The 19,103-nt window shown below is 35.9% G+C and overlaps 1 protein-coding gene across 9 annotated transcripts in view; it reads right to left on the reverse strand.

The window, feature by feature from the left end:
- The window catches only part of dock11 (dedicator of cytokinesis 11), a 152,554-nt gene that overhangs the window by 120,638 nt on the left and 12,813 nt on the right, over nt 1–19,103 (reverse strand). For 8 of the 9 annotated variants that reach the window (XR_015494992.1, XR_015494991.1, XR_015494990.1 and 5 more), the window contains exons 2-8: nt 15,165–15,281; nt 13,085–13,174; nt 12,845–12,927; nt 12,698–12,758; nt 4,766–4,861; nt 1,129–1,263; nt 708–882 (exon numbers count right to left, since the gene is read on the reverse strand). Coding sequence is in view for 6 of the 9 variants with exons in the window: in XM_087260093.1 (XP_087116219.1) it covers nt 708–882; nt 1,129–1,263; nt 4,766–4,861; nt 12,698–12,758; nt 12,845–12,927; nt 13,085–13,174; nt 15,165–15,281 (757 nt within the window). In the remaining 3 variants the exon portion in view is untranslated. 9 annotated transcript variants of the gene reach the window in all.

Consider the following 19,103-nt stretch of genomic DNA (forward strand, 5'->3'; position numbering starts at 1 on the left):
TTAATGGTTATCAGTTTTAAGCTTTCTTCACAACATTTACTTTTCTGTTCAACAAACTCGTAAAGGATTGGAACCACTTTAGGCTGAGTGAATAGAGAGCAAATTTCATTTTAGGGTAAATTAAACCTTTAAAACACTTCATTTTTTTCTTCACAAATGTTTTTGTTACTTAATAAAAACAAAAGAGAAAAATCTGTCATCTACCACAAACCTGTTTGAGGTTCTTTTTTTGTTGTTGTTGAACACAAAAGAAGATAGTTTTAAAAAGTTACCCATTTACCATTGACTTCCATAGTGCATTTATTTCTCCTCTTCTATACAAGTCAATGGGTACCTGTTTTATTGTTTCTTCAAAACATCTTTATTTGTGTTCATTCATTCATTTTCTTTTCGGTTTGGCCGCTTTATTAATCGGGTCGCCACAGCGGAATAAACCACCAACTTATCCAGCATGTTTGATGCAGAGGATGCACTTCCAGTTGCAATCCATCACCGGGAAACATCCATACAGACTCATTTAAACACATACACTAGCTTCCAGGTCAAAACGGACACAAATGCATTTTAAGAGTTAATGTTCTGTCCTTATTCATCCACACTAATGTCATTTCCGAACCAGTATATATTGTTATACCATGGTCAAACACAACATGCGATACATGATCATGTGTGCTCATGTTTTCAGTGTGTGTGTGTGCATTATTTACCCAGAGACCCTTCAGACGTTTCTGAGCCATTCCTCCGGTCCTCCATTGTGCTGAGTAAGGCCTGTTTTATCGTGTTCACCCAGTCCTCCATCTCAGCCTCGCTGTCGGCCGCCAGATAGTGACTGTAGCGCTCCTGCATCTTCAGCTCGAAGCCATTGCGCCGCATTTTAGGGCACTGCAGGAAAAGTACTGTGTCAGCCGATGGAGGAATTTAACATGGCGACTTTAAGAGTGGTTTGTGGTTGTAATAATAATGGGTGTTCAGTAAGAAACACTCCTCTGGTTGTGTAACTGATATTACACCCCAGCCTAAGGCCTGCTTTAATGATGTTGTAGAACTTCCTGAGAAATGCATTAAGCCAGATATTTACAAGATAAGCGGGACTGCAACAACCGTATAAGAATGCAAAAAAGTGTGTACCGGAACTACATCTATACAGGAATCCAGATAGATTGAGCCTTTTGATTCTTTGTAGTTCTTCTCATCTTTGTATGAATTTAGTATGTAGGAGCCATCAGGGAGCTGAGACAGGTAGAAATATCTCCTCTTGAACACCTGTGGAGAAAACAAAACGGAAGGTAGAGATAGGGGTACTGTCTATTATTAATAGATCATTTACATCAATATTATTCATTCATTCATTTTTATTCGGCTTAGTCTCTGATTTATCAGGGGTTGCCACAGCGGATTGAACCGTCAACTACTCTATGTTTTTACACAGCGGATGCCCTTCCAGCTGCAATCCAGCAGCGTGCTGGGAAACATAAATCAATTTTAAGTAAAGAATATCTTACAAGAAGACATTTTGTAAATATATCAAGATGTAATGTTTTAATAGGGCATCCCGGTGGCGCAATGGGTACTGGGTAGCACGATTGCCTCACAGCAAGAAGGTCGCTGGTTCGAGCCTCAGCTGGGTCAGTTGGCATTTCTGTGTGGAGTATAAATGTTCTCCCCGTGTTGGCATGGGTTTCCTCTGGGGTAAACTAAATTTTCTGTATTGTATGTGTGTGAATTAGTGTGTATGGATGTTTCCCAGTGATGGGTTGCAGCTGGAAGGGCATCCGCTGAGTAAAACTTATTCTGGATCAGTTGGCGGTTCAATCCGCTGTGGTGAACCCAGATTAATAAAGGGACTAAGCCAAAAAGAAAATGAATGAATGAATGAATGTTTACTAATGTGCATTGCAAATAACTTTAAACTTAATTTTTTAAACAATTAAAGTTTTTCTCAATATTTAGATTTTTTTGAACCCCCAGACTTTCAAATATTGGTGTTTTGGCCAAATTTTGTCTCTCTCAATTTCAAATCTAAACAAATGACACTTGTGATTGGTTTTGTGGTCCATTGGTTTTTCTTTGATAGAGCATTAAAGTAGACTGGAACAAATTCTTCAAATGTGACAACCATGTGTTTTGAGGGTCAAAACACAAACACAGGCTAAAATTTTTAATACACATGTTTCTTAATAATACAATGATGCCTGCGTATAAATACTTTAAAATGCTACATTTGGAGGCACCATTCCAAGGCATGATGGCAAGTCCGAATCTAAATTCTTCTTCACTTTCTGTCTCAAGAGGTACCTTCTTCTGATCAAATTGAAAAGAAGCATAGATGATATCCCACAATCTTGTGCGTACAAAAAAAAACTAAAAAAAAAAAAAAAAAAGGTGCGGTGTCCTGAAGTAGTGCTTGGGTGTCAATTTGTGTGCCAATGTTTGTGTTTGACCAATTTGCCTCATTTGATGGCATTTCTGGTAAGAATTTTGTATTGTAGTTACTTATCACTAGGGCCAGACAGATTCTGAGCACATTTTTTGCCATTTCTGCTGAAAATTTTGTAAAAAAAATCTGCAGATTTATGTGGAATTATTTTGTAAACATCATAACTAAATTAACATCATAACATCATAACATCATAACTATGAAATTTTAAAAAAATACCTTTTTAACTTTTATTTAATGTTTACAATGCAAATCTAATTAGATCCAATTATTTGGCAAACAAAGCAAGTCTCTTAAACAATCTATCTACTAAACAACTTTACAAGACGTACTTTACAAACTGTATTGTAAATAAATCATATGGCCATTTTCATATTAGCCAATAAAGTTTTATTTAAAAACTGAATAAATCCACATTTAAGTAAATAAATAGACTCAATTCAATGATGGGCTAAAAATCTGCAGATTTCTGTGTGCGCAGATTCCGTGTGGGCCTACTTATCTCCAAAGCTCTTTCTATTTTGTTGTACATAATAAAAATTGCTGCCTCCAAAGTCACCACCTGATAGGGCAGAGAGGCAACATGTGAGCCGCCTAAGCTTTCAGACACTGCCAATGTCTTTATTACTGACCAAGGACCAAGTCCAAGTTGAAAATCTTCCTTACAATTCAACTGAGGAAAAAAAATAAGCCACAGATGTACTGAATGGTACAGAATTTTTTTAGGGCCTTAAAACGTTTATCTGAACATTAGAGCATGTAATTACTGAGAGAAGAAAAAAACTTTTAGGGTTTTCCGACCATGGGTTGACAAATTGCACAGATGAGCAGATGTTCACAATATTAAGTAACAATGACTGCTGTCCCTGTGTCTTTTAACACGTATGTGTTTTTTTTCAGTGTTGTATATTTTGCTGATATACAGTATGTACTTGCATTATGCCAAATGTTTTGAAAAATGTTAAAATCTAGAGAAAATTGTAAAATTTAACTGACACACTATTCAAACATTTGCATAGTAGAAAACATGGAATGCGCATGAAAAGCGCAATATAAAGCACAATGGATGTCCTAACACAGCTTCTGAACATCTGTAAACAAAAACTTGCAGTGTTTGCACCACCTTATGGCCCGTTTCCACTGAGTGGTATGGTACGGTACCGTTCAGTGCGCTTTTATGCCCGTTTTCTCTGTCAAAAGATACCCATAAGCAAACCGTACTGTACCACTATTTGGGTAACCTTTGGGAAGACATTAGACTGCAATAATATACAAGCCATAGTCAATCCGAGCTCAAACAAACCTTGTCGGTGTCTTGATAAACAGCCACAAAGTCAAAATGAAGAGCAGAATCTACCCTGTGCACCATAGTTGTTTACAAGGTCGTCTAAATCGCGAGTGGTTTCTCTTTCTCGTGTTCGTTTGCCAGGCACCTATATTTAAAATAACAAACTTCTTGAGCTCATATTAATAATATGCGGGGGTTATTGCAGTGCCTCTGACATTCTTTCAGGAATGGACAAATGCAAGAGTGAATTGCGAAAAAACAAAGGAGAAGCCCGACAAAACAAAGGAGGTAGACTTAAACTTTCTCTCTATACTATTTCACCATTGGTACCCCTTTGGCAATGGAAATGCAAGACTGATAAAGGTGACCCATACCTTACCATTCTGTACTGTACTGTACTGTACTGTACCACTCAGTGTAAATGGGCATTTAGAGTTCTTCAGATTGCTTTACTGCTTTGAAACTGACAGTAATGAACAGCATTGCGTGGTAAAGTTAACTTGAAACGGCATCTAAAAAAACTCACGTGAGTGGCACTTCAAAAATTGCAAAACACAAGCTTAATGGTCACACACATCTGTCAAGCACGTGTTTATATTGTAAAACAATGAACGAATAGTTCATTGGAAAGGAAAAACACACTCTGTGTGTCCGCCTCTTATAACAGAACATTGAAAGGTATTTAATATGATCAAACAGCGCTGCTTCATCTAAACAATCATGAGTGGAAGAACTGGTAGTGGTGGACTGTAGCATGATAAAAGCTCTGCTGCTTTCCTGCTGAGTTCAACTCATCTCTCAGCTTGACAGCTTTCAGCTTTACTCGTTTAGAATATTTAGAGCAATACATTTAGAATATTTCAGCTCATCCTTGAACATGATTTCTGCAGGAGTCCTGTAGGATGCAATATAGACCACAACTCCCATAACTCCACACTCAGTCACAGTCAAACTACGCCTTTGTTTATGTGAATATGCGCTCTCCAGCAGCAAAAAAGACATACTGCTCCTTTAAATACTGTGTCTGTGATTCCACTAACCTTCATGGAAACAGACAAAGAACTGTTGATGTTGGCCTTCTGCAGCCAGCCCTGCTTCATCACACCTCCTCTCTGAGAGCAGAGAGATGACGAATCCTGAAACACACACACACACACACACACACAGGGGGAACAAATTAAGTAAATAAACAAGACTCAGATCAATGCAACTCTATGAGTGCTATCTCTCCGTCTTCAAGATCCAGTGCTTTGACATAAACATAAACAAACACTGATGTAAAAGCACAACTGATCCTCTGTATAGTAACTTAATGTCACACGCACATTAAAGTGACATTGTGATAAAGAGCTGCAAAGTTACATAGCTCATCGTCTTACACAAACAGTATTTATTCCACCAGTATATAACAGAGAACAGACCATGAATCAATCAAAGCTCACAAAGGCTATGTAGTAACTTTAATCCAGCACAATTTTGCCTGAATACATACTGTACTCCGGAAAAGAATGCAAGGCTGATGTTTACTGATTGCAAAGATGTGTTGATTGATCTGGCTGGTCATTCGCATAGTCCCAATCTGACTCTACAGTATATTGAACTGATTTAGTGCAAAAAAAAGTATTGTTTCTGGCCTTTATGCAGAGTTATATGGATTATAGTGTGGAGTATACAGTGATAGAGTGTGAGAGAGACCTTTGCACACTTATCTTGATATGTCTGAGAAAATCAAAATAAGCACTTTAGCTCTCATAACATAGTAAACATAGTGGGCTCTATTTTGACGGTCCATGCGCAGAGCGCAAAACGCAGGGTGCAAACGCTTTCAGGGTGTGTCAGGACGCGTTTTTGCTAATTTAAGGACGGGAAATCTGCCTTGCGTCACGGCGCATATTCTAAAAGGGTTGAATTTATTTTCTTAATGAGTTATAGGTGTGTTTTGAGAATAAACCAATTAGAATTTAATCTCCCATTCCCTTTAAGAGTCAGCTGCGTCGCGCCAAGAGTCTAAGTCTAAGTGGAAAAAATTAGCATTTCACAAGCAAACAGTTAACAGTTTTTTTTTAAAGAAAACTGTTTAACAGAGCATCTACTGCGTGAGAATGAGAGATAATGGAACTACTTTCACTTTCGCTCTAGGATAGGGAAACCTTTACGCACAGACATCAATTAGTCTACAAATAAATACCTTTGTTTGTTAAGCGCAAATATTCGTTTCAAAACTATTTCTAAATTCAGTTCTAATTTCCAGCAAACGAATAAATGAACAATAATAACAAAATAAGCTCAAAAACCTGGATTATATCCTAAAACACATGCGGTGCCCCATATGGTCTAAAACCTGACAGGTGGACAAATCTAAGCTTGTTTTTAATATAACAAATATAAATATGGATATAATAAATAATACTGCTAATAATAATAACATTATACAAAAGCAAATTGTTATGAATGAACTAAAAAAAGCCTCCCGAGATGAAAAAGACATAAAAGCAGTGGTTTTTCATATTTATGTAGGCTAGAAAATAATATGTTTTGTAATATTTTAATCCTTTATATTTATATCCTATATCTATTCTTATTATATCCTATATATATCCTTAATATTTAAATTTTTTCATATGTAAAGATATTTGCCCATCGCTCTCTTGTGCGTATTAAGCAGTGCGTAAGCGAGGAGTTCTGCGCCGGAGTTTAGACTGGGTTAGTTTTGGTCTAATGAAAAATCTATTATAGATTCTCAAAATAGCAACGCGCCAGCGGTCCGCCTCAGAACGCCTTCCTTTTTAGACCAGAACGCCTATGGGCGCAAAAATGAGCGCTAATGCATTTGCTATTTAAACAGCGTAGCGCAACGCCTCAAAACGACTCTTATGCCAAGCTGAAACTACCAAAAGACTACTGCGCCACGCCTTGCGCCACACTGCGCCAGGTGTATGATAGGGCCCAGTAAGTGTGTTATACGCACACCCTATAATTAGTTGTTTTACTCTATAGAACTAGAAACTAGAAGCTAGAAACCTTTTTGCACAGGCTTATCTAAAGAGTTAGTGGTGCCAACTGATGACCAACAGTAAAAATTATTCATTTGACCTCTTCCCAACATTGGAAATCACCAACATTCACGATTATATGCTGTCAGGGCTTTGCAATCAAAAAATGTCATTATAACGGATGTGGGGCAAAAACAGCTACTAACATAACAAAAGGGTAGTCAACTTGAACAATAGACAAGTTGCTAAAAAAAAGCATATAAAGTAAAAAAAAACATGTTGTTCAGTTATTTTTATTTGTATTTTCTCTTTTTACTTTAGAAATTTAATAAAGAGCCATACATCTCTCATTTAGATAAATATTTTCTATAGGAAGCTTCACAATATAATATTTGTGCATTTACATTACAGCCAAATCTGGAGTTAATTAACAAAATAACTTATGATAACAGTCCACAATTAGTACACCCAAATGTATATATTACAGAAAAATATTAAAAGAAAAAGAAGAGGAGCAAAATTCAAGAGAAACTAGAAAAATATTCTAGTTTGCATTTTATTCCCAATATTTTGCATAAATTTAAATGTATTATCTTTCTATTTATATTTTCTGACTTTTAGTAGTCATGTCAAAGCAGTAAGTAAATCAGCATACTATTATCTCAAAAACATTGCAAGAATCAGATGCTTTGTTTTCTAGTGAAGACTTAGAGAAACTTGTTCATGCTTTTATCAGCAGCAGGGTGGATTACTGTAATGGACTCCTCACTGGTCTTCCTAAAAAGACAGTCAGATAGTTGCAACTTATCCAGAATGCTGGGCCAAGACTCTGACCAGAACCAGAAAATCAGAGCACATCTACCTGTCCTCAGGTCTTTACACTGGCTCCCAGTTACATTCAGAATAGATTTTAAAGTGGTATTACTTATGAACTAGATCACACTATTATGTCTTTATTTTTTTCATTATTTTATAACATGTTTAACACATTTTAATCCTTTTTTATATTTTTAATCAATTTAATTTTTTGTTGTTTTGTACATTTTCTTGTCTCTTTTATTCTTGTTTATGTAAAGCACTTTGAATTACAATTTTGTAAGAAATGTGCTTTATAAATAAACTTGCCTTGCCTCTATTTTTATATTTGTTCAGTGACTAAATATTATTTTAATAAATATAACTGTTTAATAAATCGGTTTTGTTTAAATGCACCAAAATATATAACCTGAGAAATGGCTAAAAGTATTTATTTTCAAAATTGGGTGTACTCGTTTAAGTTAACCACTGTATGTTTTTTTGTAATCTAGTACTACTAAAAAAACTAAATAATGACCTTTTAAAATAGCATGATATGGCATCTTTAACAATACAATAACCATGCACTCACAAACACAACTTACAGATGCTTGAAAACAAATAGTACATATAACACTAATATGAATGTGTTCCTGAAAGGCATAATGAGGTGGGATTTTTTACTTAAAGCAGCTATAAATGCATGTGCTTGAGTGTGTGTGTGTGTGTGTGTGTGTGTGTGTGTGTGTGTGTGTGTGTGTGTGTGTGTGTGTGTGTGTGTGTGTGTGTGTGTGTGTGTGTGTGCGCATATGGAGCTAATTTAATAGAAGTGGCCTGCTGTCCTTTATGAATGTGCTTTCCTCTAGCTCTCCACTGTAATATAATTGCACAAATGCCCTTCCCATTCCTTCCCTCCCTCTCTTTCTCTATCGCTCTGCTCCTAACAGCCCCTACGAGACTGATCAATTGCCTGCACCCTGTTCTCCCTTTTGAGTCACTCAGTTAATTGATTAAATTAAATGGCCACGACAGAGAGAAACATGATATATGTACATATACTAGCAAATACAGTTCAAAAGTTTGGGGTCAGGAGGTTTTTCGAAAGAAGTCTATTATGCTAAACAAAAAATACAGCTATTATTACAATTTAGAATAATTTTACTGCTAATATATTTAGATAATATAATTTGTATGATGACTAAGCTCAATTTTTAGATGCCATAATCCTTGTAGAAATAAGCTGAATATGCTACGAGTGTTTTTTTTGTGATTCTGATTCTTTTTCTATTCTGATTTTTCTCGGGATCCTTTGACAAACATAAATCTCAAAAAGAACAGAAGTTATATGATTTACATGTATATAAAAAACTAAACAAACTGGCCATAAACCTTGAATAATGAAGATCTCCATGAGATACATTGGGGAAAATAAGTATTGGACACGACATGATTTTTCCAGATAACGATATTTGTAAAAGATTTGTTTACATGGGATTAAACCAGATTTTGGTAAAAACCCAAACAATACAAACATGATAATAAAACAAAACAAATCTGAAAATTAGTTATGTGTAATAATAATGAAATGACACAAGGAGAAAGTACTAAACTATTGAAAAAGAATCAGTACTTTAATACTTTACAGCTTAAGGACACCTTTCATATGGAGAATGAAGTCACATGCATTGCTCAGGTGTGATTTTCTTTTCCCACAGACTTCAACAGTGTAAAAATCTTGATGGTTCTGTGGGTTTCACTATCAATTCTGATCTTTATTTTGTATTCTCTATTGGATTAAAGTCAGGTGATTGGCTGGGCCATTCTACAGCTTGATTTTCTTTAAGCATTTGAGAGTTTCCTTGGCTGTGTTCGAGATCATTATCTTGCTAAAATGTGCTAAAACCCTGATTTCATCTTCATCCCCCTGACAAATGTAGATGTTGGGACTGAAGCAGCTAATATTCATTTACAATGACGAAGGGCAGAGGGTTGCTGTAGAACTACTGAGAGATTTCAGCTGCTGTCTGGGTTTTCACTGCCTTTCTACGCCTCCCTTGCTTCTTGTGTTCAATACTTTTTCTTTGCGTCATTGTATTTTATTACGCATAACTTTATTTGTAATCTAATAAGATTTGTTATCTTTGTATACATGGATTACTTTGGTTGTTACAAACATCAAGGGAAAGCTTCAAGTCAATGGCACTTTTAGAAATATGCTTTCTGAGGAAAAAGGTGAGGTGTTCAATACTTTGATAATACTTAGTGTTTTTCCCACTGTATATATAAATACTAGGATTGAGAAATTGTTAATTAATAAAAAGATTAATAAAAAAATTATGTGAACAGACTCCAAACTTTGAAATATGAGATGTAAAATACTGATTACTAATTAATTATTAATTTCAGTCATAAATTTGGTTATATTCCACAACAATCAATACAAGTTGGAAACTACAAATAAGTAAATATATTTACATTATACTCATATTATAATATATTATATATATTCCTCATTTAACGCACTTATTATTGTGCATATTTTAGCGTCATCAATCTTAGCCTCCCATTAGCCCAAGATTCCTTTAACTGTAGTGTTTAGACAGCTCGGTTAATTTACAGAAGGAAACCGGCCAGACTCTCAGTGTCCAAGCATGCACAGATTGAAACCCACACAGGCAAAGACATTCAGAGGGTGGAGAAGCAATCCTTAGGCCTTTTAACCACCAGTTTTTACGTCTAAATTTATCAAGATCTGCCGGACGCTTCACTGTGCGTCTATTAATAGATCACGAGGGTAGGGTTTCATGTAATTGGCCTCTCTCTGCTGACCGTCTGCCATTCATCTCTACATCGGATTATGACCTCACTGAAGCCTCATAACATTTACAGCATCGTCAGGGTTGGAGAATATTGCATATATTGTCAATAAGAGTTATTACACAACGAGTCGACGCTTAAAGGAAGACTCCACTTTGTGTCTTTAAAGGATTAAGGCAGTTCTAAAGGCAAAAGGGGGTCCAACTCGGTACTAGTAAGGTGTACCTAATAAAGTGGCCAGTGAGTGTATGTTGCTCTACATAGGCTGCAGCATGCAATGATATTACACAGTGGCTGAGAATATTTTTGATTCATTTTTCACAAATGTCTGCACAGCTGCAAGATTTTTAGGTGTTGTGTAATATCATAGCGCCTGCTGCAGCCATGGCACAGCAGCAAAATTGCTTGATTATTACGCCAGAATGAGTATATAGTTCCTAGCTGTATCAGCCTAGAAAATACTAAACTTTCATTTCCCATCGGTCTTAGTACACAAAGTAACTAGTCAAGATTAAAATACGAAAATTATCGGGACTCCTTTTTATTATTATTTTTAAAGATGCTAATAGGCTAATCCAATTTACTGATCTACGCTAAGCTAAAAGTGCTTCTGCCAGACCCATAGATTGGCTGAATGGCTTTAATAAAAACAGTGAAACTGTTGATAACACTTTAATTTAGTTCACAATTCACGGTATTAACAAACCATTTAATAACACTACTAACTTATTTAATGGCTTATTAGCTGTTTATTAATAGTTAGTACAGTAGACAATGGGCTTATGTATTAGGTATAATTAGGGATGCAGAATCCTACTTTAGAACTACTAATAAACAGTTAATATCTTAATAATAAGCAGGTAATAAGCCAGTAGTTAATAGCATTAATTGTGACCTAAATTAAAGTGTTACTAAACTGTTTAACGGCAGGGGCTTTGTAAATGGAGTCTATTTAAAATAAGCTTAGCGTTACTTTAAGGCCTCATGTGGATGTGAGGGCTGAAATTGGAAATTAACACTTTCTTAGATGTTAGATTGAGTATTCAGAAGCAACAGCAAACATTTCTTGTAAAAACACAATACAGGGTTAATGTGTGAGTTTATAAAAGCAACTAACAGAGAACCACATAAATCCAAAATAAGTCTGATTTGTAATTTTGTAATTGGACATGGTGTCATTTTGATATGAGATTTAAGTCGTCTGACATTTGTAGGGCAACCTATAAAGCTGCTTCACCATTGGTTCCCTCTAAAACTAAAAGTGTTTTTAGAAGTGTTTTTAGAACAGTGACATTTGATTTATGATTTAAATAAGGTCTGTGGTCATCATTACTTGAAATTCCTTTGCTTTTTTGTGCAACAAGACAAATTGCACACAGTAGAAGAGTTTTTGTTTTGTGTCAAAATGTAAAAGTTGCTAATCAAGTATTGTTATAAACTTGAATGTTTTTAGTGTTCAGTTGTTGTTTAAAAATTGAAATATTGTAGCCATTTTTTGTTCTGCAGATAATTCAAATGAAAACTGATTAAATAAAAATTAAGTCAAACTTCGAAGCCTGTAAAAGACGGTAAAATGTAAAATAACATTTTAGGAGCTATCAAAATAATGACATTATTTCAATTTTAGCCACCCCAATATTCAATAAAATACTGTTTATGTTCCTCTGAAAACAAGGAATCCCAAGTTCAGGATGAAAAAGGCTATATTTGGATTTTTAAAAAAAGTTGTCCAACACTTCTTGCATCTATTCCATTGTATTAAAACCTATTATTTATGATATGACTTTTTTTAAAGTTCTCAATTTTTACCATATTAAAATAAACAAAGGATTTTTTTTTTTTTTAATGAGGCAACAAATTTATCGTTTTATTCTGCACATAAATAGGATAATTTACTAAAAAAGAAAGTCCATCTTTAAGGTCTGGCATGTAAAACTATTTTAGCAGCTATACTAACAATAGAAAATGATTAATTTTTTAATAATTTTAGCCAACCCAGTGTTCTATACATTTCTTTTTATGTTGTACTGAAATAAAGAAATCCATTTAGGCTTGGGATGACAAACAGGGCACATTTGATGTTGTGTGTGTATGTGTGTATGCAACGACACAATTTGCTCACAATATGCATGCCAAACATGAATTTTGAAAATGTCATTTGCTTTCATAATATTTCATTATATAAAACTTAATAAATTGCGCTATATTTTTAAGTATTCCGTGTTTCTTAGAAAAAAATTAAACAAAAAGCTTTTTTAAAAATGAGGTAACCAATTTATCATTAGCATCTGTACATAAATAAAAAGTGAAACGGACAGAGGACATGTAAAAATAAGGCTCAGTTTTCCACCATCACACATCTCTTACCTCCTCCCCCTCATCCACCTCAAACACTTGGCTGGGAAGCTTTTCCGTCTTCATCCCTTTACTGCAAGACAGAAAAAGTAGCTTACGCCAAACTTTGGAAATAGCACTGCAAAAGCTTTGAGAGAAAAAAAGCAAAGTTTGGCATACCAGGGCAGCATCCGGAAATCTCCCGAATAGGCTTCGTAATTATAGTTGATGACATGCCAGTTGGTGTTGTACATCTTAATACACTGCCAAAGAGCATGAGTGTTGCTCAGTTACTCAATCACATGGGCAGAGATAAATATGAAAAACAGGAAAATGTGACCTCATATTTTTTAGACTGGAGCTGCAGAATTTTGCTTTTGCTTTGGTGTTTGGAAGTGAGAAATTTTGCACTGTATTTACCTCTTTGGCGAACAGGCTTTTAGCTTCGTTCTCAGCATTTTGAGGAACTGAAGGATTGATGGTTCTCCTGTGACGATCAATGTGTGCCTCCTATGGATTATATAAACAGATAGACAGATGCATGAAAAAGATAGACAGATAGATAGACAGATGGATAGACAGACAGACAGATATATATAAATAAATAAATAGACAGACAGATAGATAAAGAGATGTTATATCTGTCTGTCTTTATCTGTCCTATCTGTCTGTCATTTTATTAGTCTATCTAATTCTACTAGTAATTCTATTTTTATGTTTGTATGTATGTCTGTCTATCTATTTATATGTCTTTGTCTGTCTTTCTGTTTAACTATAAATGTCTGTCAGATAGATAGATAGATAGACAGACAGAGAGACACAGATAGAAAAAGAGACAGACAGACATAAACAGTCAAACAGACAGACAAGCATATAAATAGACAGACAACAGATAGACAGACATATAAATAGACAGACAGGCAGACCAGCATAAAAACAGACAGACCGGCATGTAAATATATAGAGAGACGGACGGACGGACGGATGGACAACAGATGGATACACAGACAGACATATAAACAGACATATAATGGACAGATATACAGACATACATAATTAGATAGACAGAGACAGACAGACAGACAGAAATATATAGATAGACAAAGAGAAAGACATATAGACATACAGATATAGATAGACAGACAGACATATAAATACACATACAGACAGACTTGCAGACCGACATATAAATATATAGCGAAACAGACAGACGGATGGATGGATGAACCGAAGGACAGACAGACGAACAAACGGATGGACAGACAGACGGATGGACAGACAGACAGACCAACATATTTATATATAGAGAAAGAGATACAGACAGACGGACAAAGGGACAGACAGACAGACAGAGGGACAAACAGAAATATAAACAGACAGACATACAGACAGACAGACAGACAGACAGACAGAAATATATAGACAAAGAGAAAGACATATAGACATACAGATATAGATAGACAGACAGACATATAAATAGACATACAGACAGACTTGCAGACCGACATATAAATATATAGCGAAACAGACAGACGGATGGATGGATGAACCGAAGGACAGACAGACGAACAAACGGATGGACAGACAGACGGATGGACAGATAGACAGACCAACATATTTATATATAGAGAAAGAGATACAGACAGACGGACAAAGGGACAGACAGACAGACAGACAGAGGAACGAACAGAAATATAAACAGACAGACAGACAGACAGACAGACAGACAGACAGACAGACAGACAGACAGACGGACAGACAGACGGACAGACGAACAGACAGACAGAAAGAGGAACGGACAGACATATAAACAGACAAACATAGAAACAGACAGATATACAGACAGACAGACAGACAGACAGACAGACATATAAACAGATAGATATAAAGACAGACAGACAGACAGACATATAAACAGATAGATATACAGACAGACAGACAGACAGACAGACATATAAACAGATAGATATACAGACAGACAGACAGACAGACAGACAGACATATAAACAGATAGATATAGACAGACAGACAGACAGATATACAGACAGACAGACATATAAACAGATAGATATACAGACAGACAGACAAATAAACAGATAGTTATACAGACAGACAGACATAAACAGACAGATATACAGACACACAGAAGGACAAACAGACAGACAGACTGACTGACTCGCTGACAGACAGACAGACAGACAGACAGACGAACGGACAGCCAAATAAACAGACAGACATATAGATAGACAGGGAGACAGACATAGACAGACAGTCAAACAGACCAACATATAAATATATAGAGAGAGAGACAGAGAGATTAGACAGACAGACAGACAGACAGACAGACAGACAGACAGACAGACAAACAGGCAAACAGATATAACAGCTTTCAAAGTCAAGCATGTCAGAGTTGTACGGTCTCTGCAGAAGGATGAAGAGTAAGTTTGAAAAGGAGCCAAACAAGTAAACGTCAGGAAATAAAGCTTGTGAAACGACTTACTGATACGTCATCAGCTGGCCACAGCAGCAGGTCTCTCTGTGGGTCACTGTGGATTTGAGCTTTCCTCTGAAACACCACATTCTCATAGTCCAGAGGCTCAATGATCTTCGGCTGCTCCTGAACACACACAACATGCAGTCTACATTACAGTGGCCCTTTAAAAACTCTGTGTGACTCATGGTGCAGAAAATGTGTCGAGTTCATGCTGCTACTGAACATACACTGTTGTTATTATTCTGTATACTTATCAGAGTAGCTTACAGTGATGTGACAGCTCTGTCTTTGAATACAACAGAGAACTCCATTCCCCTCGGCAAACAGATCTGAAATCTAGGACTTCCGTTTTCTTACTTTTATACTTTAGAGTATTCTTTAAAGCTTTCTCATAAGTGTTTTCTCTTTTCAAGAGTATCATGTGTTAAAGCTTAAGCACACAGTCCTGACTCAGCTGACATGCCCATGTCATGCTCTGATACTCATTCAAGAAGCTCAGTCCATGGAAGAGAAAGTGTTTTATCCAAAATAAACCATGTGAGATGATCAAAAGACATGGAAAGTGAAAAAGATTCATCTGAACGACATATTTAAAGTCTGTGTAAAATCAAAATGTATGCTGTTTATTTTGATAACTCACATTTTTATTCTCAAAGCGGATGAATAATCAGTGCAAGCTAATCCACTAAAAAAATGTTTGTTTTGGTAATCTTCAATCAAATCTGGCCATTTACTTCCACGTTTGGAGTGCTGGTCTTTTTGTTGACGTCTACCTGAGAGCTTCCATAGCAACTGCACAGCAATATACTTAACCACCTTTCTCTATTTTTTATTGTGAATAATGCAAGCATATGAAATCACATTACAGCATAAAGATGGAAATGAAAAAATATGGAAAAATAAATAAATAAATATCCAAAATAAAGATATAAAGAATGGATATATACATCATCGCACATTAAAGAAAAAGATTATATTTTAATAGTGGTGGGCCGTTATCAGCGTTAACACAGCAAGACTTTTAATCGCGCGATAAAAAAATATCGCCGTTAATCTATTCTCAAAGTTGGGTCGGGAGCTGGGTCAATTCTACGCCAGCTATGATGACTTTTACCTTGATATATTATAGTGCGGATGTATACCTGATCAGTAAGCCATCTGACAAAAAAGTGCCCTTCTGAATCAAATCAGTAGGATGCCTGAATTTAACTGCAGTTCTACATTTTCACTTTAACTCACAAACATTTCATTCATGCCCCGTGACAAACTGGGGTATTAGATGCAAATAAGGAGTAAGGACTGGTGAGAGTGTTATGGAATTTAATAACACACGTCAAATGGAAAGAAAAAAACTTCCACATTTCACGATGTGTGTGTGTGTGTGTGTGTGTTTGTGCGCCTGTGTGTCTGCGGTCCTTTACTGACAGCTGCGTGTGTGGATCGTTTATTTTCATCACTAATTATCATAGTAGAACAGTTTCTCAAGCAGTTTGTGATGCATTGTGGAAACAGCAGTTGAGCCCCTGGACTAATGGCACCACCTGGCTTAAGAAACCCATTCTCAAAGACTTATTATTTGGGTAGCACACATATTCTGAATGCCTTCGCCAGAATTTAAATGAGCCATTTTAATCTAGATTAATTACAATGATAATCTACATTTAAAAAAATTATCTATGCCCACCTATAATAATTGACAAATTTCAGTTGTTTTTAAAGCCTTTTTTAATAGAATCAGAAATAGTTTCAAAGTAAAAGTCTTTGCACACTGAAGTCCGAAATTTTCTAATGCTTTTTTTTTCGTATTCATATGCGAAAAATTCATCACGTAAACAAATCTTGCACACTGAGTCCGATACGCATTAACTAATCGATTGCTAAAAAACGCAAACTATTTCAGAGTCAGTTTAAGCAGTGATACTTATTTCACCTTTCTTCTCCAAAGAAGAAAAGAGGAATAGGCTACATGTTGTGTTCATCCAATACTGCTTAGAGAGGAGAGAGGTCAAAGATCTGCGATATGATTATCCCAAAATGATACATTTATTTTAGGAAATCAGTGAAATATTGATTTATTGCTGCTTGTGATACTTCGCATACTACATACGTAAACAAGTCTTAAACGGAGACTTTTGCAGTACCAATAGACATTATAATAGATGATGGCCACGTTGACGTGACGAAGCAACACTGTTTTTGTTTTTGCACAATGTTTGTATGTAAAGTTATCTGTAGCTCAAGTGTTGGCATTCTGTATTTAGCTTTTCGTTTGTACGGTGGCTTTGAATTGTCAAAAAACCTCTCAAAGAGTTTTTTCAGATGCAAAAATCGGGGGTAAAAAAAAAAAAAAAAAATATATATATATATATATATATATATATATATATATATATATATATATATATATATATATATATAAAATATAATTTTTTTTTTAATGACAGACGAAAGTTTCGGAGTCACACAACGTGAGATCGAATAAATTTTTTCTTGTGAAAATTACAGACAAAAATTTCAGAACAAAACAAAACAAAAGGGTTTGAACAAAAATAAGAGTTTCCGTTGGGCACTGATTTTCACAGACACAAGTGACAAGGACAGTGACTGTTTACATGGACATCAGTAATTAAATTATTTGCCAAATTAATAATTTATCGACTCTAACTGCAGATTGGCACTTTCATTCAGGAACATTTCATGTATGCCCCCTGTGACAAACAAGATATGGGATGCAGGAACTGCTGGAAGAGTGTAGTTTAAATGGAATATTTGATAAAGCACGGCGAATGGGAAAAAAAAAAAAACCTCTGCATTTCTCAGTTACTTAGATGCACTCGGTAGGTACCAAACGTATCTCTGTCGCATGCACTGTAGTCCATGCGTGAGTCTAGCTGTGCTCTCACAGCTGGAAAATGAAAACAAAACCTTTGTTACCGCACATTTATAAACGCAGCACTGACGACCCATGTCTCTGAACAATTCTTCTTCTTCCACTTGTTTTGGTAACACAACATGGCGTCTCTTTGCCGTCTGAACACTGTAACAGGTAAACACTGTGAAGGTCTTCAAAGCTCCATCAAACATATTAATGAAGTTGCACTTCATTCACAGAAAAGCACTCAGATTGGTTTAAATCAAGTCTTTTTCATGAATGAATGGAGCACACTCAGAGACGTCACGATGAACTCGCAGGTACAGACATCCAGTCTCCACGCTGAAATACACGCAAGGATCTAATTGGCGTGACGTAGCTTCAAAAATGAGTTTCAAACTGGAAGAACGAATTGCTCAAAATAACGCAAAACAACCAATTTTCACTTTTTTGTGAAATATATTTGTCCTTATAGTGTTTTTAGCAGCGTGGGACTGTCACGATCGGTGAGGGAAAAAAGGAGTGCAGACCCAATTGCAGAAAAGATGTAGAAATATTTATTATAAACTACAAATAAAAATAAAAGGCAAAACAAAACTACCCCGAAGGGGAAAACATGAATTAAAAAGGCAAAAACAAACTTGACAGGGCTGGCAGGACAAAACAGGACTGGAGACAACAAGACAAGGTAATATCGACGACGAACTGACAAAGGACTGAAAACATGAGGGGGATTATAAAGCAAAAAGTAAATTGACACACAGGTGAACACAATTAACTAATAATGGGTTAACAAGGAGGGTGGGACTAGACAATAGACGGGAGAGCGCATGACACAGAGAGACAATACAAGCCATGCGCTCACATAACACAACACTGAAGCACACGACAAAAGCACGTGACCACAATGTAAACACCGAGCCACGTGCTTTGACAAAAGATGCAAGACACGAGCACACGATGAATGAAAACACTCACCATGCGCTCACATATGCAGCATGCATGCTTCATCCCAGCGCCGACCAAAACCGAAACCAACAAGACTGAGACGCTGGGAATGAAACATCATGCTG

Source organism: Danio rerio, chromosome 7 (assembly GCF_052040795.2).
Source record: "Danio rerio strain M-AB ecotype USA chromosome 7, GRCz13ab, whole genome shotgun sequence".
Classification (NCBI taxonomy): domain Eukaryota; kingdom Metazoa; phylum Chordata; class Actinopteri; order Cypriniformes; family Danionidae; genus Danio; species Danio rerio.